Source organism: Cloeon dipterum, chromosome 4, assembly GCF_949628265.1.
Source record: "Cloeon dipterum chromosome 4, ieCloDipt1.1, whole genome shotgun sequence".
Lineage (NCBI taxonomy): Eukaryota > Metazoa > Arthropoda > Insecta > Ephemeroptera > Baetidae > Cloeon > Cloeon dipterum.
The window spans coordinates 14,581,111-14,600,427 of NC_088789.1; the positions used below are offsets into that span (position 1 = coordinate 14,581,111).

A 19,317-nucleotide genomic window follows, 5' to 3' on the forward strand; every position below is an offset into this window, starting at 1 on the left:
TGATATAATTAGTTTAACGTTAACGTAACGTGATTTTTCAGAAAAGCGTTGAAGTTCACTGAAGTGGTTTTTAGATTATTAATGAAATAATATATTTAGGATTATTTTCTTTTTCATTTTCTTCATAGCTAATTTTCCCGCTTTACAACTTATAGTGCACAGTAAATGAATTTCTGTTCTCATTGTCATTTCAAATCTATTAAGCTGAATTATTTCTAATCTTAGGCGCTACAAGGCGCCACTAACCGAACAGTGAGTTGGATTTTTCGCTTTTGCGCGCTAACTACAACTAATACAGGCTCTTCCCTCTTCCCGCATGCGCAGTTAACGTTGTGTAATGTTTTGATTAGTAACTGGTTGCGGCTGGCAACTGTAGAATAAACGCGCACAAAATAATTCTTGTGTTCTGCCTCTCCTGGCCTGTGACTCACCTTTTTCAGCTGAAGAGAGACTATCATAGTTAGCAAAGAGTGAGTGGACGAGAAGAACAAGCAACGTAAGCGAAAGCGAAACCCAAATGAAGAAACTGGAAGATCCGATTGTGGCCCACCAGGCCATTGAACCCACTGTAGTAAGTGCCCTGCTTGTAAGTAACCCTTCTTTGCATGTCCTATCTTAGTTTAGCTTTACCTAATTTTACATTCTTTTGGTTTTTAATTTAATCCACTAACTTTCCTGCCAAAAAATGATTGATCTAATTTTAAATATTCATCTGTTTCATGATTGTGTGTATTATGTATGATAGATATAATTTATTTGAGTCTGTATTGGAGCGATTTAGCGTGTTGATGTGGGTTGATATAAAAGCGAAGTGGACACGAAAGGAAATCAATATTCTGTCGCCAGCTAATGATTCATATAATTATTTTAATGCCATTTTAACGCTTTTAGTCAGGCATGCACACATACAAACGAGTGCAAAAGCGTCATTATGTGTGGAATGTATAGAAGAAAGAATAATTTCAGGGCGACACGACAGCCGAATGTGCTGCTGAGGGATTGAGTGGAGCAGCTTACAAAATCAGCAAGCCGCACAGAATAATTCACTGCAGTGATGGGATTGTTGAGGAATTCAGCGATGATGAGGAGTTTGAAGTAGATGCTGCACCAAAGACAACACCCATTGACCCAGTAATTAAATATTGTTTTGTCAACAGTTAGTAAACTTAAAACGATTTTATATCAGTCTCTTTATCTCTCAAGCTATTCCATTCCTACCAAATTGATTGAAGTCGTATTCAATATATTTGTCTCATTTATCCATAATTTTTCTCAGTCCACTTTGACCTGGGGTCCCTGGCTGCTTTACCAGACTCAGTCGGCTGGAGGACAGGTCCTCAAGGCTTGCGACTATCTCGGAGAGGGTCTGGCAAACTTCTTTGGAATCACTCGCCCAAAATACGAATATGAGATTGAGGAGTACAAGAGAACCATGAAAGAGGTGTGTGCGTATGCACTTTAGCAAGGCTGGTTTTCAATGAGTGTTAAATTTGGCAGGAGGAAGAGAGGCAAAAGAAGGAAGATCTGGAGATGGGCGGCTGGAAGGCAAATGCTGAGCAGGATGAGCCAACAACCAAAGAGCCAGTTGAGGAGTCGAAACCCAAGTACTGATCTGACAATTAATTCTACTCGCATAACTGTGACAACATGCCTTTTCACACCACGCATTTACCAAGAAACGTACACTGTGTGAGTGACGCTGCCGATGATATTGAAACAAACAACCATACATACTATTCTAAATGTCAAAAATATTTTGAATATTCGTTTACAGACAGATGGGGTAGTACTGTACGCATCTTTTATGCTCTAGAATAAGCTCTTATAACTCATTTTAATTTATTAATATATGGATCTCTTTTTCATATTTTACGAATGTAGTGTCCATGCAGGCAGAGGCTAATTGTACTAAACGCCATTTTTACTGCAGAGGCTATATTACTGCGTAAGAATAAACCAAAACTATGCACTGCTACGTCAAGCATTGGTAAAATAAATAGATTGATTTTCAATTTAAACCCAGCGCGTACCGAGGTCCATCAGTATTTTGATTAGGGAATGAATTATGTTGCATTTTTTAGTTATGAAAATGGAATTTATTCTTAATTAACAGTAATTTACAAACTGCGCGGAAGACAGACAAAACTTGGTCCCACTTTAAATGCGTTGTTTGCTCCTTGTTCAATAATAAACCTTGGAGCACACTAGGTGAACTTGTAGCGCCACTTAACAATCACAACATCAGGCTGATAAATGCAGCCTAAAATAATTAGATGAAATGCATCTTAATGTAGAGCTTATCAAATTTTGGCCACCAATTTCATCAGGTTTGTAGTCTGCAGCGGAAGACCGAGTATCACTGGCACTTTGGAATCAACTGGAGGTTTGTAGGTGGCCTTCCAACACCAAGTAGTACTTGTTAGCGAGCTGCCAAGGCACTTGCAAAATCAGTGGTTGTGCACAACACAGTTAGTTACCAAGCGCTCCTCTTGCGACTGCTCCCCAGCTGCCAGAGATCGGTTGAGTTTCGACTGCAGACCCGAGGGCAGCATGCACGGGGTCACATAGCCGTCTGAGTCTTTGGTTGGGTCAAACTCGGTCGAGTGGGATGGCGATACCACGCGCAGGTACTTGCCTGTGTCGGTGCTGGCCGCCGAAGACGATTTTGACTCGGGAGGGAGGTAGACCACCGCAGGGTGCTGTAGGTTGCAGCGACCATCGACAGCTGAGGGGTCACCTGAATATGAATCCTCAATGAGCTACTGTATCTTTTAAGGCTAAGCTAGCATTACCAAAAGTGTCGCTCATTGCAAGGGGAGCTGGGTTTTCTTCAACCTTAACTTTAAGCTCTTCTAGGATATCCAGACAATTCTTAAACGTTGGTCTGCACTTAGGGCTTGTATGCCAACATCTCACCATTAATGAGTGCCTAGAAATTTTATAGGAAGACATTTCAGATAAATGGGACAAGCTGTTAAGTAACTGGTTACATAACTTAAATTGTATTTGAAATAATTTAACATGCTTTATCCCTTGAGCAAATGTTAAAACACTTAATTAAAATCTATATTGCTGCAACAGCTTCTGAAAATAATAACTCACATCTCATCTGGACAATTGGTGGGTCTGTTCAGTCTGCCTCCCTCGGTAACATAATTAAAGACCTCCTGGTTTGTTCTGGCAGGGTATGGCTGCTGGCCCATGGTGAGAATTTCCCACATGATGACCCCAAAGGCCCAGACATCACTTTGCGTAGTGAAGACTCTGTCCAGCAAACTTTCTGGCGACATCCAACGCACGGGCAGCAGGCCTTCGCTCTCTTTGCGGTAGTAGTCGTTTTTGTACACATCCCTGGCAAGCCCAAAGTCACCAATCTTGACGACTCTGTTGGCGCCGGCAAACGACACCAGACAGTTTCGGCACGCCAGGTCGCGGTGGACGTATCGCATCTCCTCAAGATAGCGGCATCCGCGCGCCACGTCGACCGCCATTGACACTAAATCTATCATGGTCATTTCGCCTGACCTCTGCAAATTTGACAAGATTGAGATTTTAGCACTTTGATCAAGTTGATATTTCACATACCGTCAGAGGTCTGCTTGTGCGAAGGAAATTGAGCAAGTCTCCACCCTCCATTAGTTCCATCACAATGAAATTTGACTCTTTGTCCAAGCACACTCCCAGCATTTGCAGAATGTGCTCGTGGCGAAAGTTGCTCATCAGCTGAGCTTCCTTCAGGAACTCTCTTTTCTCGTGCTCTGTGGCGCCTTTCTTTAGTGTCTATGGGAAAGTTAAACTCTTAGTAAAAAGTAGCATGTATGCAGCCTGCGCGACTTAGCATATGAGCAGGTTGCCTACTTTCATATTTAACAGTCAAAGAGCACACCGTAGGTTCGATATGAGAGCTAAAAATACTCACCTTGACTGCAACCTTTTCTTGTCCTCCAGGCAATTCTATGGCCTCGCCTTCATAAACTTCGCCAAAAGCTCCGCTGCCCAGGAAGCAAGTCAGTTTGATTTGGTCCCTGTTATGTCTCTAGTTAAATACCAGGCAGTCCATGTAAAAAATGTTAGCCCATACCTTCTGATATGCTGCAGTGCAGCAATTTCGAGGTCCCCAGATGAAAGCAAATTGTCTTCAGTTGACTCTCCTGCTGACTCGCTGAGAGAGTAGGATGAGATGTACAGAGCGTTTGTGTGCTGCATGACTGGAAGGCCACTGCTGCCCCTCGGCGTTTCGCGCAGGGTCGCCAGCTCAACATCTGGGTTGTGCCGACTGATCGGCACAATTGGACTAGGCATTCTTTTGCTTTTTCGTTTTGGACAAACTGAAAAGATGGAAAATACCCAATAAGGGTCAACTTGTAAAGCTTTTAATTTCGAGACTTACCACAAATAAATACTGCAATTAAGGAGATTGTGCAGAGGCACAATGCCATCAGGAGTGGCAGTCCAAAAGACAAAATGCCGATTGGGTTTGCACTTCCTCCACTCATCTTAGCGCTTTCAGCAGTGTCAAAGAGGTTGCTCACTTGACTCCAGTTGCTGCAGCCATATGCGTTGTAGGCTTGCACTCTGAAGACATATTTTGTGTTTTGCTGAAGATCTCCAAGCCAGCGGTTTTCTACAAAGTGGGATGCGATTAATTCCGTAATTACTATTATCATTTTTGTTGTTACTGTATAATTGTTAATTTACAGAGGAATGTAAGACAACAATCACATTTAAAAGTTATTGGCCTAATAATTAATGGAAAATTGTCATCAGATTGGCAGGCACATCAATTTAAAATCCTTTTAGCTTGTAATTCAGAGTAATATTTTACCTAAACGACCCCAATCAAGTTAGAAACTATTACAGAATACACACCAGTTCCATTGTAGAGGCGAGACCACTGTCCTTCAGTTGCACTCGTTTTACTTGCACTCCGTTGCTGCTCCACCTCTTTCCCCTCCAAAATATACATCTCGATATCAGCACCATTGCTCTTGGAAGGCTGCCACAAGACTTGGTGCTTCCCAACAGGCAAGAATGTGACGTAAGGTAGACCTGGAGCACTGGGGCGATCAACTAAGAAAAGAAAATTGTTTTTCAGCAGCCCAGCAAACAAAATAAATTATATACCTAAGGTCTCAAAAGAAAACCTGCTGTCTTGAGGCCAGGTTACAGGCTGACCGCTCTCAGTGTACCACAGTTTGAGACGAAATTGGTAACTTGATTTTGGCGCCAGATTTCTGGCTACAAATTGGCCAGGCGATGACTCGTTGATGATTTGCCACATGTTCCCTCCAAGTTTTGCAAACTGCATCGAATATCTCATTTTCATGTAGCCAGCCACCGATTCGGGTAGTGCGCTATCCCAACTGACAATTAAATTATCAGTGTCTGCGTTCACCAGTTGTATGTCTCCAGGCTCTGGTAGAGTCTTGACTTCTGTTGGCGGTGTTTCGCTCCTCAAATGATGATTCATTTTTGAAGAGGCTCTCACCTGTTATAAAATAGACGCAAGGTTTAATTTTCAAGCCTATATACCTATACTTCCATATTTTATACCTTGATTTGATATAGTTGACTAGGCAGCAGTTTGTCTAAAATAGCGGAATATATGGAACCATACTGCTCAGAACTGTCTACTGGCAGCTCCCCAAACTGTCTGGGCGTAAATCCTGTACCATCAGTGCTCCACAGGACATCATACTTAATAGAACGACTCCGTATGTTCAATGGTGGCGACCAGGACACTCTGATTGACCAAGGGCTAAGCATTTGGAGCCTCACGTCTTTAGCTTCGCTGGGTGCTGATAGACCAAGAAAAAAATTGAAATATCAATGGAAATCAATAAGTAGGACTTTACCTCCTTCATCAGTTTTGAAAATCAAAGGACTGCCAAAAATCGGTGGTTCGTTTGAAATAACAGTATAGTGGTTACTGGCAGCCAAGAAAATGCCGTAACAAGAGAATGGCTCCAAGTTCTCAATGGTCACTGCAGTTTCATAAGTTTCCTACAAAGTTAAAATGAAACATTAAGTATCTTGCACACTATACCACCCATCATAAGAGCGCACCATGTACTTGCAGCTTTCTAGAGACTGCACATAACATGCTGAAGGTGTATCTTCCTCGCATGAAGTTTGGTAATAATATATGACAAAGTGAGAAGAAGATTGGGAAGTGCCACCGCAATGTTCCTCTACGCCAATCGATTCCCAAATAGGAAGCAACAGAGTCAGCGAGTGAGATGTAGAGGATGACAATTTTGGAACCACTTGCTGCGTCACATCAGGCGGCAACTTCAGACAGTCTGGTTCTGTTTATGAGCTATTTAAGTAGTACATAAGAGACACTATAAATAATCTTACCTGGGAAGGGTTGCAGGTAAGATCCAATGGCAGTTATAAGACCAACGCCTTGGTTGGCAACCAATGTAAAGTTTTGACTCTCATGTGAAGCACCGTCATTGACAACAATGGCAGTCTTGGGTGATGAGAAGGCCCTTCCATCTCTGGCAATTAGCCAATAAACGTTTTCTGTGTCCGAGCTTAAGGAACTGACTATGAGGCCTGTGAGGAATAAATAATTTTAGTCAAAGCAGATGAGTGTCATTTGATTAAAAATTAACCATTAGTCATGTTTTGGCTTGCCAGCAATTCACAATTGCAGCCATCCAAGTCAGAGGACCAAATTTCGCCTTTCAATTCGTCTGTCCATATTAGATTCTTTGTCGCGACATCAAGGGCCAAAGGGCGACCTGGCATATAGATTTTGGGGCAGTTGCAGTTGCTTTCATTGGACAAGAAAGTTGTTCCTTCTGGGCTGCTCAGGCTACTTTGCATGATTTTCACATCTTGACCATTGTCCTCGACCCAAAAGATCTCACTGCATGGACAAAAGTTATTTTTGTATTGGAAAGACAGTATAATAACCTCATCTGCTTACTTTGAATGAGGTGAAACCTGCAGCCCAGATATGGCACCAGGCCGGACCAAAAACTTGGATGCTTTTACATTATCCAAGTTCATAGACCAAATTTGAGATTCAGTTATGAGCTGTTCCGACCAGTACAATTTCCGAGCCACCCAATCCACCACCAGGTTCGACCCAGGGTTTACAAGTTGATGTACCTAAGAGTTTTAAAATGAAAAACTGTTAATTTGTGTTATATAAAATCTAAGCTTACCTTGCTTGGGTTACTGCAGTTAATTCTGCAGCTACTGATCTCCCTGCCCTCTTTGCTGAGCCAAAAGATAACTTCATCTGAAGCTAAGTAGGTCACGGCTGACACGGAATCTCTCAAGGTAATGGCATAAGAGGTATTTAACGTGTCCAGATCAAGGACAGTAATTTCTTCCTTCCTGACCACCAGAAGTTGCGGCACAGGCTTCTCAACACTTGTGTCTAGCCAAACAACTTCACTTCCATTTCCTTCTCCTGCGTCAGTGCTGGCCCAAATCTGTTTAATATAATGGTAAAATAATTCACAATACATATAATTTCTCCTAATTGGAGGACAATATCTTTTTTATTGGAAACATTTCAAATAGGAAAACAATTACCTGCAAATTGTATTCCATATATGTGAGCAAGTGGTGCATGGCATATTCAAATATGTGGCTTTCAAGATGGATGTTTTCACATTCCTGATCATTATCACCAGGATCAAGCCATTTGCAAATTCTCAGACGGTAGCTTAGGATCACACCATTTGGCTCTAGTGGGGGTTTCCACCTGAAGATTACTTTGACCGTAACATTTGTGCTCACAGGTGATGGTCTATGAAGGGAAACAAAGACTCTTGGTGATTGAGGCGCTGAAGGAGCAGCAGCTGGAGTGAATATTGTGAGGGGGGCCTCCCTTGGAGAGGAACCCCAGTATGTGTAGGCCCTGATGTTAATCCTCATTGGTGTATATGAGGGAGCCACTGAGCCAAGGTGAACCCAATTGAACTCAGTGTCAAACTGCAACAAAATCCTTATTGGTTAAAACCATTCAATGAACACTTATTTTCAAGTTTTCTTACCAGGTATTGGGTTTTACTTCTTATGTTGGTAATTTTGACTTCATAAAACACTTTGCCATAGTTCACATTTTTCACGTGATCCCAGCTGAGGCTGACATTGTCAGTGGCACCAGAAAAATTAATTGAAGACTGGTCTACTGGTCTTGGAATCACATTTATTTCAGTGACATCTGAAATGAAAAATATTTTTTTGCTATACATATAATAGTGTATTGAAACTTAGGATTCTTCTGATATAGTTTATCTATAAGTTCATATAATAAATAACTGCTTTTTTGATATAACTCAGAAATATCATAATCACCTTTTGGATGGTGCTGAGTACTGCGATCTATAATGGCAACCACGTAAAGTCCTGAAAGGCGCGAGTCTGAGATGATTGCCGCTCCTCCACCACTGGTGTCAGAAATTACTGCAACGTTTCCATCTTGAAGCCACAGAAGATGGTCACTAAAATAACAGAGAGGCCCTGAAACAAGGAGAACATTTATTTAAAACTAATGGAAAAAAAGAGAATCAAGTTTCGCTTGCCTTGCACAATTGGGTTGGCGATACTAATTGCCCGCTCTGGTTCAATGACCTTAGGCCTCACATCCTTCTGGTTGCTTAAAGACATGGGTGCCTTATACAGCATGGAGCCGTCATTGCTCCTGACGATCCAAAATATCACACTGCGCTCTGTGTCCAGAGTGATTCCCATGACTGCAATTAAAAATAAATTTGACACCCCTTTCTCATATTATATTTATATAGTTATTGGATTTTATGAGCAAAGCAAACCTTGCATTCCACTGAAAAGTTGCGCTGAATAGTAAACGGTCTTGTTTTGGCCATTGAGTCTTGAACTGGCCACAGTGTAGCTGGTCGACCAGTAAATATACGCGTTGAGGGAATCAACGTGAATTTCCTTAGCCACTTCAAAAATTGGAAGAGGTTCAGGGTCTTCTCCGTTCAGGCCACAACGCTTAATCTTAAGAAAACATATTTTTTGTATAAATTAGAGCTTTAGCTCATATTTAAAAATATAATTTTTAAGATTTCATGTTCAATATTTAATCCAAATTCATAAGATAAATTAGCATATTAAAAATTCTTACCATAGACTGTTTAGGGTTTGACCAGTACAACCGCTTCCCAAGCCAGTCAACAGCAATACTGCCAGCAGAATCAACTCCAGCGACAAGACCGTGCTCCTTGGAAGTTGTGTTGAACCACATGGTTTTGGAGGAGTTTGTAGAAAAGTACAACATATCCTTGAACCAAGCCACCGTTGTCACGAATAGAGCTGTGTTAAGATCCTATGATTTCAAATAAATTTATAAAAAATGTAACGCGAAAACCAATAACTCATATACTAACCCTGAGCAAATCAGAGTGTACTAGGGTTTCCAGGTTGTCGCCAGTTGTGTCAGTTTGGACAAGTCCTTCTTCAGTGCCCCAAACAATGGTGACCTCTTTTTGGCCAGGTTTAGGTGCCCTGAAGGACCTGCCATGGAACTCACTCGACCAGGGTCCTCTTCCTGAGGATGTGTAAGCACCAACCCTGAAGGTGTAGTGGGTGAAGGGTTGAATAGGGGAGAGAGTCAGCGAGGTGGATGGAATATTGCGGATTGTGCTGATTGAGCCATCAGTTTCATTTGTGACTTGCACTTCATACGACCAGTTCTGCCAAGCACCTTTCCCTGCGATTTCCAATCAAATTTTAGTTTGACAAAAGTAAAATCTTAGATTACAAGCACGCTAAAGCATAACGCATGTAATAAAAAAATTGCATAAATATTATACCTTGTCCAGCAACAAGATGTGGAGCTTGCCAGGCCAGCTTCGCAGTGTTATAGCCAAAAATTGCCTGGAGAGAATTAGGTGGGTTTACAGGGACAGGCATTCGCTGTGATGGTTGCGATAGACTGAGCATGCAGAACTGTTTGGTGGAAGTCTCATGGGGAAAGATGTGGTGGAAGTATAGCTTGTCGACTGGGTTGTGCTCTTCCCCCTTGATGCGAGAGCCATCGGTCCAGAAGAACAGACCATTGACGGCCACCAGCGAAATGACCTTTTTGAATTCAGCCTCTTGCGTTTTCTGTCTTATGTTGGACTTTTCCTTGCTGCAATTCATTTAAATCATAGTTCTGTTTAATCTGTCTGGCGGCACAGTATCAGTGTCTATTTAAGGCGTTTTGCGCTTTAAAGAAAATAATTATACTGTATTTCTCCTTATATCTTATTTTAATGTTGTTTATATTTAAGTTGCTAGTTGCAGTACAATTAAAATTCTGGATACCAAATAAGGAAAAAATGTTATTTTGTAGAAAAAGGTTCTCACCCATCAAGAGACACCGAAAATATAGTGTTCTGCCTTTCATCAGCGACAAATAGTCTGAGACCAGCATGGTCAACAGTGTAAGCTCCAATCTTTGCATTATCAATGATAATTTCGGGCTTTGTCCCATGTCTCACTCCATTGCTAGGTTCTGTGAGGTCCAACCGGTACAGTCCATCATCTCCTTGTTCATTGCTCATGATCCAAAACATATAACTGATCAAAGGATTCAATATTTACTAAATGCTTAACAAACGCACAAGAAATTTACCCATTGTAAGGATCCACTTGAAGCTGTCGTGGTATTGAGTGGAGGCCAGCAAGGGTGACTGTCAATCCCTGGCCATCCAAGGAGCACTTTGAAATGCACCACTTAGCTTGGTCAGCCTCCCCAACAATGAAAAGAGCGCCATTCAGCCAGTCCACGCTCAAAGATGTTGGCTCAAACCCAAGCACAGCACGGCCAACAACAAGCATCGGTTCTGACTGGTCCATGAGTGGAAGACGGAAAACCGAGCCACTCATGTCCGAGAAGAAAATGATCTTGTGACGCAAATGGACAGCACAGCCTTTATAATAAAGAGAAAAAGAAACAAATAATCAGTAAAAGGAATTGAAATTATAGAACAATAACTCTCTGCAAAATTATTAAATATATTTTAGCTAAATTATTGGTTTCTAATTTCATTTTTGCTTACCCAAAATTTTGTTCCTTGATTGATAAACCTTAGTCATATCTCCGATGATATCTAGCTCCAGTTTGTAAATAGCGTCTTCTGTGCACAATAGCACTTGAGCATTTTCACCAGCATAAACTGAACACAGACATTATTATTAAACTCTGTAAAACAGCTTTGAAATTATTTTTAAACCTTCAGGTTCCTTTGGGGTTGAAACATTGGCGGTGGTGGCCGGCCCTTCCCCTTCCCAATTTCTAGCAGCAACACTGACAGAGTAGTCACGGCCAGGGGGTACATTTTGCCACAAGTAGTTTTTGGGTTCCTCATTATTTACCACAGGTATATCCTACACAGAAGCATTAATTACAAAGGCAGGCTAAGGTATCAACATTTAAAGTAAAAACAATACCAACAAAATTAACAATCATACCCAAAAATTGCTTTAAGTCCAAGTACTTTCAAATTTCATGCATTCTACTGCACCAAATTATTTTAATGCCATTTTGTAAACCATATTATGTTAATTTAACGCTCCCAAAGTCACATATACAAATGACAAGTCCAACTACCTTGACAGCCGAGTAGGGATTTTGGTTACTTGTTGAGGGGAGTTCACTCAAATACAACACATAAGACAACACAGGGCCCCTGGAAAAAGCACCGGGCAACCAAGTGACAGACACGTGTGTTGCGTCCACTGCCACCGCCCTGACCATTTGAGGTTCCGATGCAGGCAGCCCCGCCGCTTTGGTTCCAATCACTACGCTTGGTTCAGAAAACTGCACCATCTGTGGGAAGACTGAATGGTTTGACACCAAAGCTGCCACTCGAAACTGAAAGTTAAAATAAAGAGATATCAAATCAAACTTTCCTCAAAATTGTCTAAAGTTATTAGAAATCAATTTTAAAAGTACAATTTAGCTAATTTTATTCATTTTGAATCTACATACGTAAGAGAAACGAAAGCTTTCATATTTTATTTTTATGAAACGTTTCAATATCATCACATAAGGCTTTCCTCCTTTATGACGTTTTTTTTGGTAAATTTATCAAATATATACAAATAGTTAAATAATCACCACAGAAATTGAAATGGCCTACCCTGTACTTGGTGTACGGAACCAAGTTGTCAATTGTTCTGCTTGTGCCTGGTAGCATTGTTTGGTTGCAGCAGTAGGTCCATCTTGAAGACGGTACCTCTTCATACTTCCACTGAATGCCGTACAATGTGTCCGTTTGGCCAACGCCATTCCACTCAAGACTCAGGGAAGTAGAATCAAGGGAATCAGCAACCAGGGCTGGAGTGGAGGGGTAGCCCAATTCATCTAACAAAGGTAATTCAGCACTTCAGCTCAAAATATTGAACACACGTAAATTTTTATTTGAATTGGTACTGAGAGTGGTCTCTCAGAGAATTTGTTTTTAGAATTTGTAATAAACTCAATTACTCATTCTATAACTGGTCCAATTTATAAGGAAAAATACGGCGTCGAGCGTTAGCTTTTATGAAGCACGCATAGTTAGGGGCAATTTGTCTGATCAGACTAATTAAAAGTTAAGTAGCCCATGGACTGTGTCAAGCAGAAACCCGATCCAATTTCTCTCCTCAGCGCGCGTCTGCACTCTGTCATGCCAGCAGGGGGCAGAGGGGGGAACAATTTGCCGCCCGCCCACGACTTTTTACTCTGCAGCGTTTTCTGTGGAACAGCTCTATCAACTCGCTCATTGAAAAAACAAGCTGGCAGGCGTTCATTCAAAACTAATAATTTAGAATAAGGACTATACCAACCTTTGAGATGCTGAAAATACTGATTCAGAGCGTAATTGCAGCTCATGACGCAGAAGAGTTCCCGAGGTGGCAAAAGGTCCTGAGTACCATGACACGCATGTCGGCAGCTTGATCTCTTGGCTTGTGTCCACGCCGAGCAACCACGGTTTATCTGCCAACACAAAACCATAAATAAAATACATGATGTGTGTAACCTCGAGATTTACTATACTATTTGTTACTGGACTTGTAGCCAAACAACAGGCGTATGTTCATATATTTCAAACAAACCTCTGTCTGATAGGTTAAAAAGTTAACTTTTTAACATTTGAAGTCGTTTAAAAATGAGATCAGAAAGTTTTAAAAGGATAAAAACCAGACAGGTTATGCATACTTTCCCACGCTTGCAAACAGGATTTATATTCTGAAATAGAATGCATCCCACCCTTGTGTTGCGGTGATTGCGGTTTTGTCTTTAAGGGGAGATGAGCCGCGATTTTTTCGAGTAGTAAAACGCTTGCGGTTTGATCATCGATTGCCAGAGTTATTTGATACATTAATCAGACACGTCGAGAATATTTAACAGTATCCACATAGAACACATACACGTTATAAACAAACGCTAATGACAAACCAGCATTACCACATAGTCACCAAATTTTTTAACACATTTAATCGCTTGATAGTGAAAATGAAGACAGAAACACGCGAAGTTGTAATAACTGTTGAAGAACGAAATGCAGCTTCCTCTGTGTAGCGAGTAGAGTATTTTTCCATATTTCTGCTCACTTTGTTTCAACTGCTGGTTGCATCCCGAATTCATGAGCTTATTGTAATACTAAATTTTGATACTAATCAATTGTAAACTATAAAAAACACGAGGAAATTGGAAGATTTTGTAGAATCGGTACGTTCTCCCGCACAGGTGTGACGCGTCTTTAGGGAAAGGTGTTCAAAATGTTTGTTGATCTTCAGGTAAGTGTTTGCGCGACTAATATTTCCATAACTGAACCACGCACCCTTGCAGCCAACGACTGCTCGCGAACGCACAGGATGTTTGAGCGCTGGGCGTTTCAAGCTTTTGTTTTTCCACAAAATACACTCACTTCTTGCTTGCACCTCTACCTATATGACACACATGGCGTGCACAAAAAATTAGGCGGGTGCTGTGAGAGCCACAAAATAGGTACGACCCCCATTTAAGTAGGGATTTGTTTGATCACCAAATATCACTTTGAGCCACCAGCATTTTGATATTTTATAAAACTATAACCATCTTAAATCGATTGAAGCCCGCAAACAAGTTCAATTTATTTACGCTGCAGTAAAAAATTAACAAACACATGAGTTTTCAAGTGCGTAGTAAAAGAAGAAAAGAAGTGTTCTATCCACGATCATATTTTATAACGATCTTTATGAAAGCTTTAAAAAATTCTCACAATCAATCCATTTTACGAGACAGCTGGAGCGACAAGAAAAAACAACAATTAAAACCACGCTGGTCCTAATTGTTTGTGTGTAAATATACCAGGGGCCAGACATGGCAGCAGAGCATTCAAATCTGCTCATAACCCCTCTGAAAAAACAAACAATGAACAGGCGCGCAAACACACGCTAGAGCGACGAGTGCACATTGTACGATGTACAACATTTTTACACGCATCTCCGTCTGCCCTAACAAGGTTCTCTTTGGGAAAAAGACACTCGCAACCATATGGTTAGAGTCACTTTCGCGCCAACTATAGTGGGTTTAAGTTTTGGTGGGTGGAATGTTTAACAACTACCACTTTTAGTTTTTCACTCTTCTTTCTTTTTGACGCCCCCATTTTTGGAGTTAAGGCTGGTTAGAAAAAACAATCACAAGCAGATATAAGTTGTCTTGTATTTCGCCTGTTAAAACAGATGGGAGGGATGCCCTATTCCCAAGATTTGTTACATGCATTATTCTTATTATCAGCGTATAATATTTAATACTTTGGACATCAAACGACACTACAATGACTCTGCACATGCCACAAATACACATTGGCTGACTACAGTAGCACTTACAAGCGATATGCGAATTGCTTGGCCTTTAAACTCTCACGGAATAGAAAGAGTACGAATCAGGGCATGCAGCTCATGTATTTCTATCTTTTAAATGAAAATTATTAATATTTTTCTTGCAAACTAACATAAATTGAATTTTGCAGCCGAGATGAAACTCACAAAATAAAACGCAATAATTAACATAGCACAAAGTTGGTCCTAGAAAATGTACGAGTGTACTGTAGATAGTTCTCGTTACTATAAGTGATCTAAATTATGTCAGTTTGGGCTGCGGCGCGCGATCGCGCTGCGTGAATTGTATTATGGGCTTGGAGATGCGTGTTTGATGAGAGCAATAGTGCAGCCAGCTAACGCCGTGGAGCAGATCACCCGTCGCAACTGCTGCAAAACAGGAAACGTGCAATTTATTCAGCACCGCGCGCGCATTGTCAATTGTGCAGCAAACTATACTCAAGCGGCGAGAGCATCGCTAGCCAGCCTTTGGTGCGTGTGCACACACACACACACACACACACATATGAACCAGAGGGCCCATTTTCCCGGCAGGACGCGCGCAGACGGGCTCTAATCACAATAATAAAAAAGAACTGCGGCCCATCACGGGTAAAAGTGGAGCTGGCTCGATTTGTGTGACTCTTGCTTTCGTCTTTGGCTGGCAAAGTGAGTGCGCGACCCCGACCCCACCTATGTGTGCTGAGCGCGCTTCCTCCCTGATGCCCGTCGCCGCTTCCTTTTTCACACAACCCGCGCAATTACGCTTCAATGACAACGCGAGGGTGGAATCAATTCGTCCGTTACGCTAGTCTAATAGCCGTGTTTTTCGAGAGCCGGACACCTACAGCATGAGTTGAAGAGGAAATGCCTATCAAGGAATGTTTTTCGACTAATTGAATTTGAAAACAGAAAAACGTTTCCCTGAGCGTCACTCGTCACCCTAAGGCTGTTTTGTTTGGTTCAGTGTGCGGTGCTACGGAAAAATCAAAAGCAAAATATCAAAGCTGAGGCTTACCCCTCACAATTTCCAAACGAAGTAACGAAACGATGAGTTAAATTTTAACTCGTGACCCGCGAGCGGCAGCTCTATATGCGTGAACCGCGTGTCAAAGATGATTTATGCGGCCAAAAAAGTTGAAAAATAAACATTTGATAACCACTCACCTCCTTATCATAGCACTGGTCACCACATTCGGCGTCAGTCGTGACCCCACTTTTGTTCTGAAACAAGAGGAGAGATGTATCGTTGTTAATATATCCCAAATTAAAATTTTAACTAGGCAATTTGTTTATATATAGGTGAAACGATTATAGTTGTTGCCAAGGGTGCAAAACATAAATGAGATATTTGTTTTTATCGCCAAACTATCAATCAAATACTGTAAAATACAAATTATCTCATGCTTAAACATTATAAAACTATCAGCGAGGTTCCAAGATAGTTGGAACGCATAGGCTTCACCACTGTGCAAGTGGAAAAAACTTTGTTCACGTCTTGCACAAATAAGTGTGAGGGTCAAAGAGATCAGGGACATTAATTTTAATTTTCCCCATAACTTGATCCACAATCTGCATCATTGACTCTTACTCTTATATTTTGGATTTAAGATAACTACCATAAACCGTCGAAAGCAATGGCAAATCGACAAAATTATTTTTAAAAACCGTTTTGGTATTATGAGAGTCTATAACGGCTTGTTTATTTCGGATTCCTTTGAATCAATTTGAACTATTGAAAACTATAAAATGATCAAGGGCAAATGATCAAAGGAAAATTCAGTAAATAAGTTGGACCTGCTGAGGACTTCGTGATTTGATGAAAGAGACGAATTTAGAATTTGTTTTTGAGCCACGCTACTATATAAAAAGGTCCTTTGAAGAGTACACATTACCATCTAGTATTCTGAGGGAAAATTATTTTAATAAACGCTCTTGGTTATCTCACAAGAGAGGTCAGACTTGCAAAAGGCGGCCGCGATCAAGGAGCCACTCACTCACTCAGACGCACTGTTTGCATCTTCAGCCGGCTATTATGTGAGCAAGCGCGAGCACCCAGGCGCTGACCACATGACAAGCGGCGCCTAACTGCCAGAAAAATTTTGTTATCAGACAAACTGCTCCGACTTGATAACGGCTAATAAACAAACTTATTTAACTCGGGCGCTTTAATTTATTGGCAATGATCCATATTCTTGACCAAAAATCGAATAATTTTCTATATTTTAAAAGTTTAAAAAAATCAAGCTTATTAACAAGGAAATAATACAACAGCCTTGACAAGATATGGTAATAGCAGGGGAAATTGATAGATTTCTTTGAGAGAAAAAATGATTTAATTGGTATTATAGTTATTTATCAAGATTTTTAAAGTGGATGTGTAAAACATTAACCTGCGCTGAGCTCTGCGGTCGGTCATCAGGTCAAAAAATTGATAAGTACTGTATATAAGTGATTGTTGTTAACAGTTTGAGACTGTGGTAAATGCTTGACAAAGCATACGTCCATAGTTGAAGAGGGAATCTAGTCAAAATCTACCCGCGTTGCATCAATGAAAAATTTACTATCAACGGAAAGGTGCTCATCTCTTAACATTTTTCCCAGAAACCCCTCGCGCACGCGATCCCATACAAATCAGGACCGATATTGTAACGCAGGTGACTCTCATCCTTTAAAAGCGGCAAAAACGCGACCGTTTAGTGGTCCCTGATTTGGCCTCCCGCCTGCCACCTGCTCTCATTGTCGGTAAGGGTGATGTTTTTTGGCCGAGCGGCGGCGGCGGTTGATTCCGTTACGGACCAGTGGCTTCGGCAGCCTTTCCCATTCATGTCTCTCTCTCTTTGCTTCCGCCCGTTCTCTCGATCCCTGCGTTTTGCTCTCCTCTGATGACCATCAACTGGTGCGTTTTGGGTGGAATCACGCCGCGTACCGACAGGAAACAGGCAGGTAGCACACTGGCTCAACGAGAAACAAACAATCCCCTTTGCGGAACGTTGCTTCCCTTGCACAAGAGGTGGAAGTGGAAGTTTAAAATCACCGGGGTTTCGCTTCTGCGGTCAAACAAATTAGATCCGCTTTTACCCTTGCACTTTTGGGGTTTTCGGAAGACGATCCGTGGTATTGCTTATTTGTTATTATTATTTGTTACAAATGCATAGCATCATCAATAATGTAAGTGTCTCGTAACGTCAAAATTAATAAGATGGTTTAAAAACAGATCACGTCATGCATGCCAATTTTTAATTAAAAAGAAAATGAAAAATATTTAATTTACAAATTTTTACACACAAGTTTAGTAGAGTTATGTATGTTCAATTGACTTATGTATTATAAATTAATCATCAACACACATTATACCAATTATGAATAAATTATCATCAATGTAAATAATTTTCTCGCTAAATTTTTGTTTGTACTGTCTATCTAATTTCTAAATTAATTATTTTTATTATGAATTAGAACGAAACGAAAATTTTATGAAACATAATAATGAGCAGAAAAAAGCACTCATTTATCATAGATGAAATATATGTATGTAGGTTAGATATAGGTGACAAATAGGTTAGGTGAAGGTGACAAATAGGTTAGGTGTAGGTGAGATAAAGGTCAGAGGTGGGTTTTCCTTAAAAATGCTGCCGCAACTTTCGAGTATGACAAAACTGCACAAAGTTGCCAATATGCATACAAAAACATGCTATTCATAACGTATGACTGTACCTGTTGGAAGTGCAGAATGCAAGTTTCGCTGATGGTGGTGTCAACGATGAGGCCGTGGCACGTGCAGATCGTCCACAAGAGCAGTAGCACCAGCGATGACATCAATCGCCAGCACAGGGCCATTTCGCACTTAATTGGAGGATAATTCGCATAACAATGATGTGTCGTCGTCCTCGGGCGTCGCATCAAAGTCAAAACGGTCCAGCATTGTCCGAGGCTCTAATCTTGGAATTCGTTGTCAACACTCGAAACACGATGGAAAAGCATTAACTTTTCGTCACACGAGAGTGTCCGAAAGGAGAGTTCACGTTCACGCGTACAGTGCACACCGACCGGCAGCGAGAGAACGAATGACAGTGATAGCGAGCGACAGCCTCCGAGTGAGCTTCCAGCCAGTAGCCACAGCCGCCGGTGCGAGAGGAGAGCATGTTGTAGGAGAGCTGATTGTGAGCTAGCGACAGAAAGCGCTACAATGCGAGGTCGGAGGCATGTATTCACTCCCTGCGGCCGGCAGTTACCAAATAATGGGAGTAATGTGTGTCAGAGTCGGTAATTTAGTCCAGCGATGTAAAAATGAAATTAAAACCAATAGGCAAAATTAGTAAAAAATGGCCAATAGATTAAAATTAGCATTAATTAATACAGTACGAGACTATAATTTATCTAATGTCTACTTTATAAAATAAATCATCCAGGATAACAAATAGTACAAGATCACAAAAGAGTCGTTTTCTTATGATAATTATTCACTGGAAAATTATGTAACATGAATTC

General features: G+C 41.0%; 2 protein-coding genes across 6 annotated transcripts in view; one reads left to right on the forward strand and one right to left on the reverse strand.

Annotated features, from left to right (window-relative positions):
* Window positions 1-1,997, forward strand: part of LOC135943413 (protein FAM177A1-like) — a 166,400-nt gene extending 164,403 nt beyond the window's left edge. The window contains exons 2-5 of one of the 3 annotated variants that reach the window (XM_065489933.1): window positions 505-586; window positions 967-1,131; window positions 1,277-1,441; window positions 1,498-1,997. In XM_065489933.1, the coding sequence (XP_065346005.1) occupies window positions 518-586; window positions 967-1,131; window positions 1,277-1,441; window positions 1,498-1,611 (513 nt within the window). In that variant the 5' untranslated portion in view covers window positions 505-517 and the 3' untranslated portion in view covers window positions 1,612-1,997. Of the gene's footprint in view, window positions 1-364; window positions 587-966; window positions 1,132-1,276; window positions 1,442-1,497 lie in introns of those variants that run through there. The other 2 variants (XM_065489932.1, XM_065489935.1) reach the window with 2 other exon arrangements.
* An 80-nt stretch (window positions 1,998-2,077) lies between these two features.
* sev (sevenless) lies at window positions 2,078-18,941 on the reverse strand. 3 transcript variants are annotated; one of them, XM_065489905.1, is made up of 34 exons: window positions 18,544-18,941; window positions 15,994-16,050; window positions 12,808-12,958; window positions 12,120-12,343; window positions 11,732-11,851; window positions 11,211-11,364; window positions 11,037-11,153; window positions 10,610-10,907; window positions 10,342-10,554; window positions 9,804-10,123; window positions 9,378-9,700; window positions 9,116-9,316; window positions 8,799-8,988; window positions 8,550-8,720; window positions 8,323-8,487; window positions 8,019-8,188; window positions 7,555-7,956; window positions 7,179-7,451; window positions 6,938-7,122; window positions 6,621-6,877; window positions 6,361-6,561; window positions 6,067-6,308; window positions 5,856-6,003; window positions 5,554-5,798; window positions 5,125-5,488; window positions 4,870-5,070; window positions 4,391-4,624; window positions 4,082-4,328; window positions 3,920-4,025; window positions 3,586-3,780; window positions 3,103-3,527; window positions 2,793-2,929; window positions 2,478-2,737; window positions 2,078-2,427 (listed from the first exon to the last, which is right to left on the reverse strand). In XM_065489905.1, the coding sequence occupies exons 1-34, from the start codon at window positions 18,727-18,729 to the stop codon at window positions 2,374-2,376; spliced, it is 7,236 nt and encodes a 2,411-aa protein (XP_065345977.1). In that variant the 5' UTR covers window positions 18,730-18,941; the 3' UTR covers window positions 2,078-2,373. The 3 variants fall into 3 exon arrangements, with proteins under 3 accessions (XP_065345977.1, XP_065345976.1, XP_065345978.1); XM_065489904.1 differs by having other exon boundaries at window positions 11,588-11,851; XM_065489906.1 differs by lacking the exons at window positions 15,994-16,050; window positions 18,544-18,941 and adding an exon at window positions 14,226-14,246 and having other exon boundaries at window positions 11,588-11,851.
* Window positions 18,942-19,317: the final 376 nt, after the last annotated feature.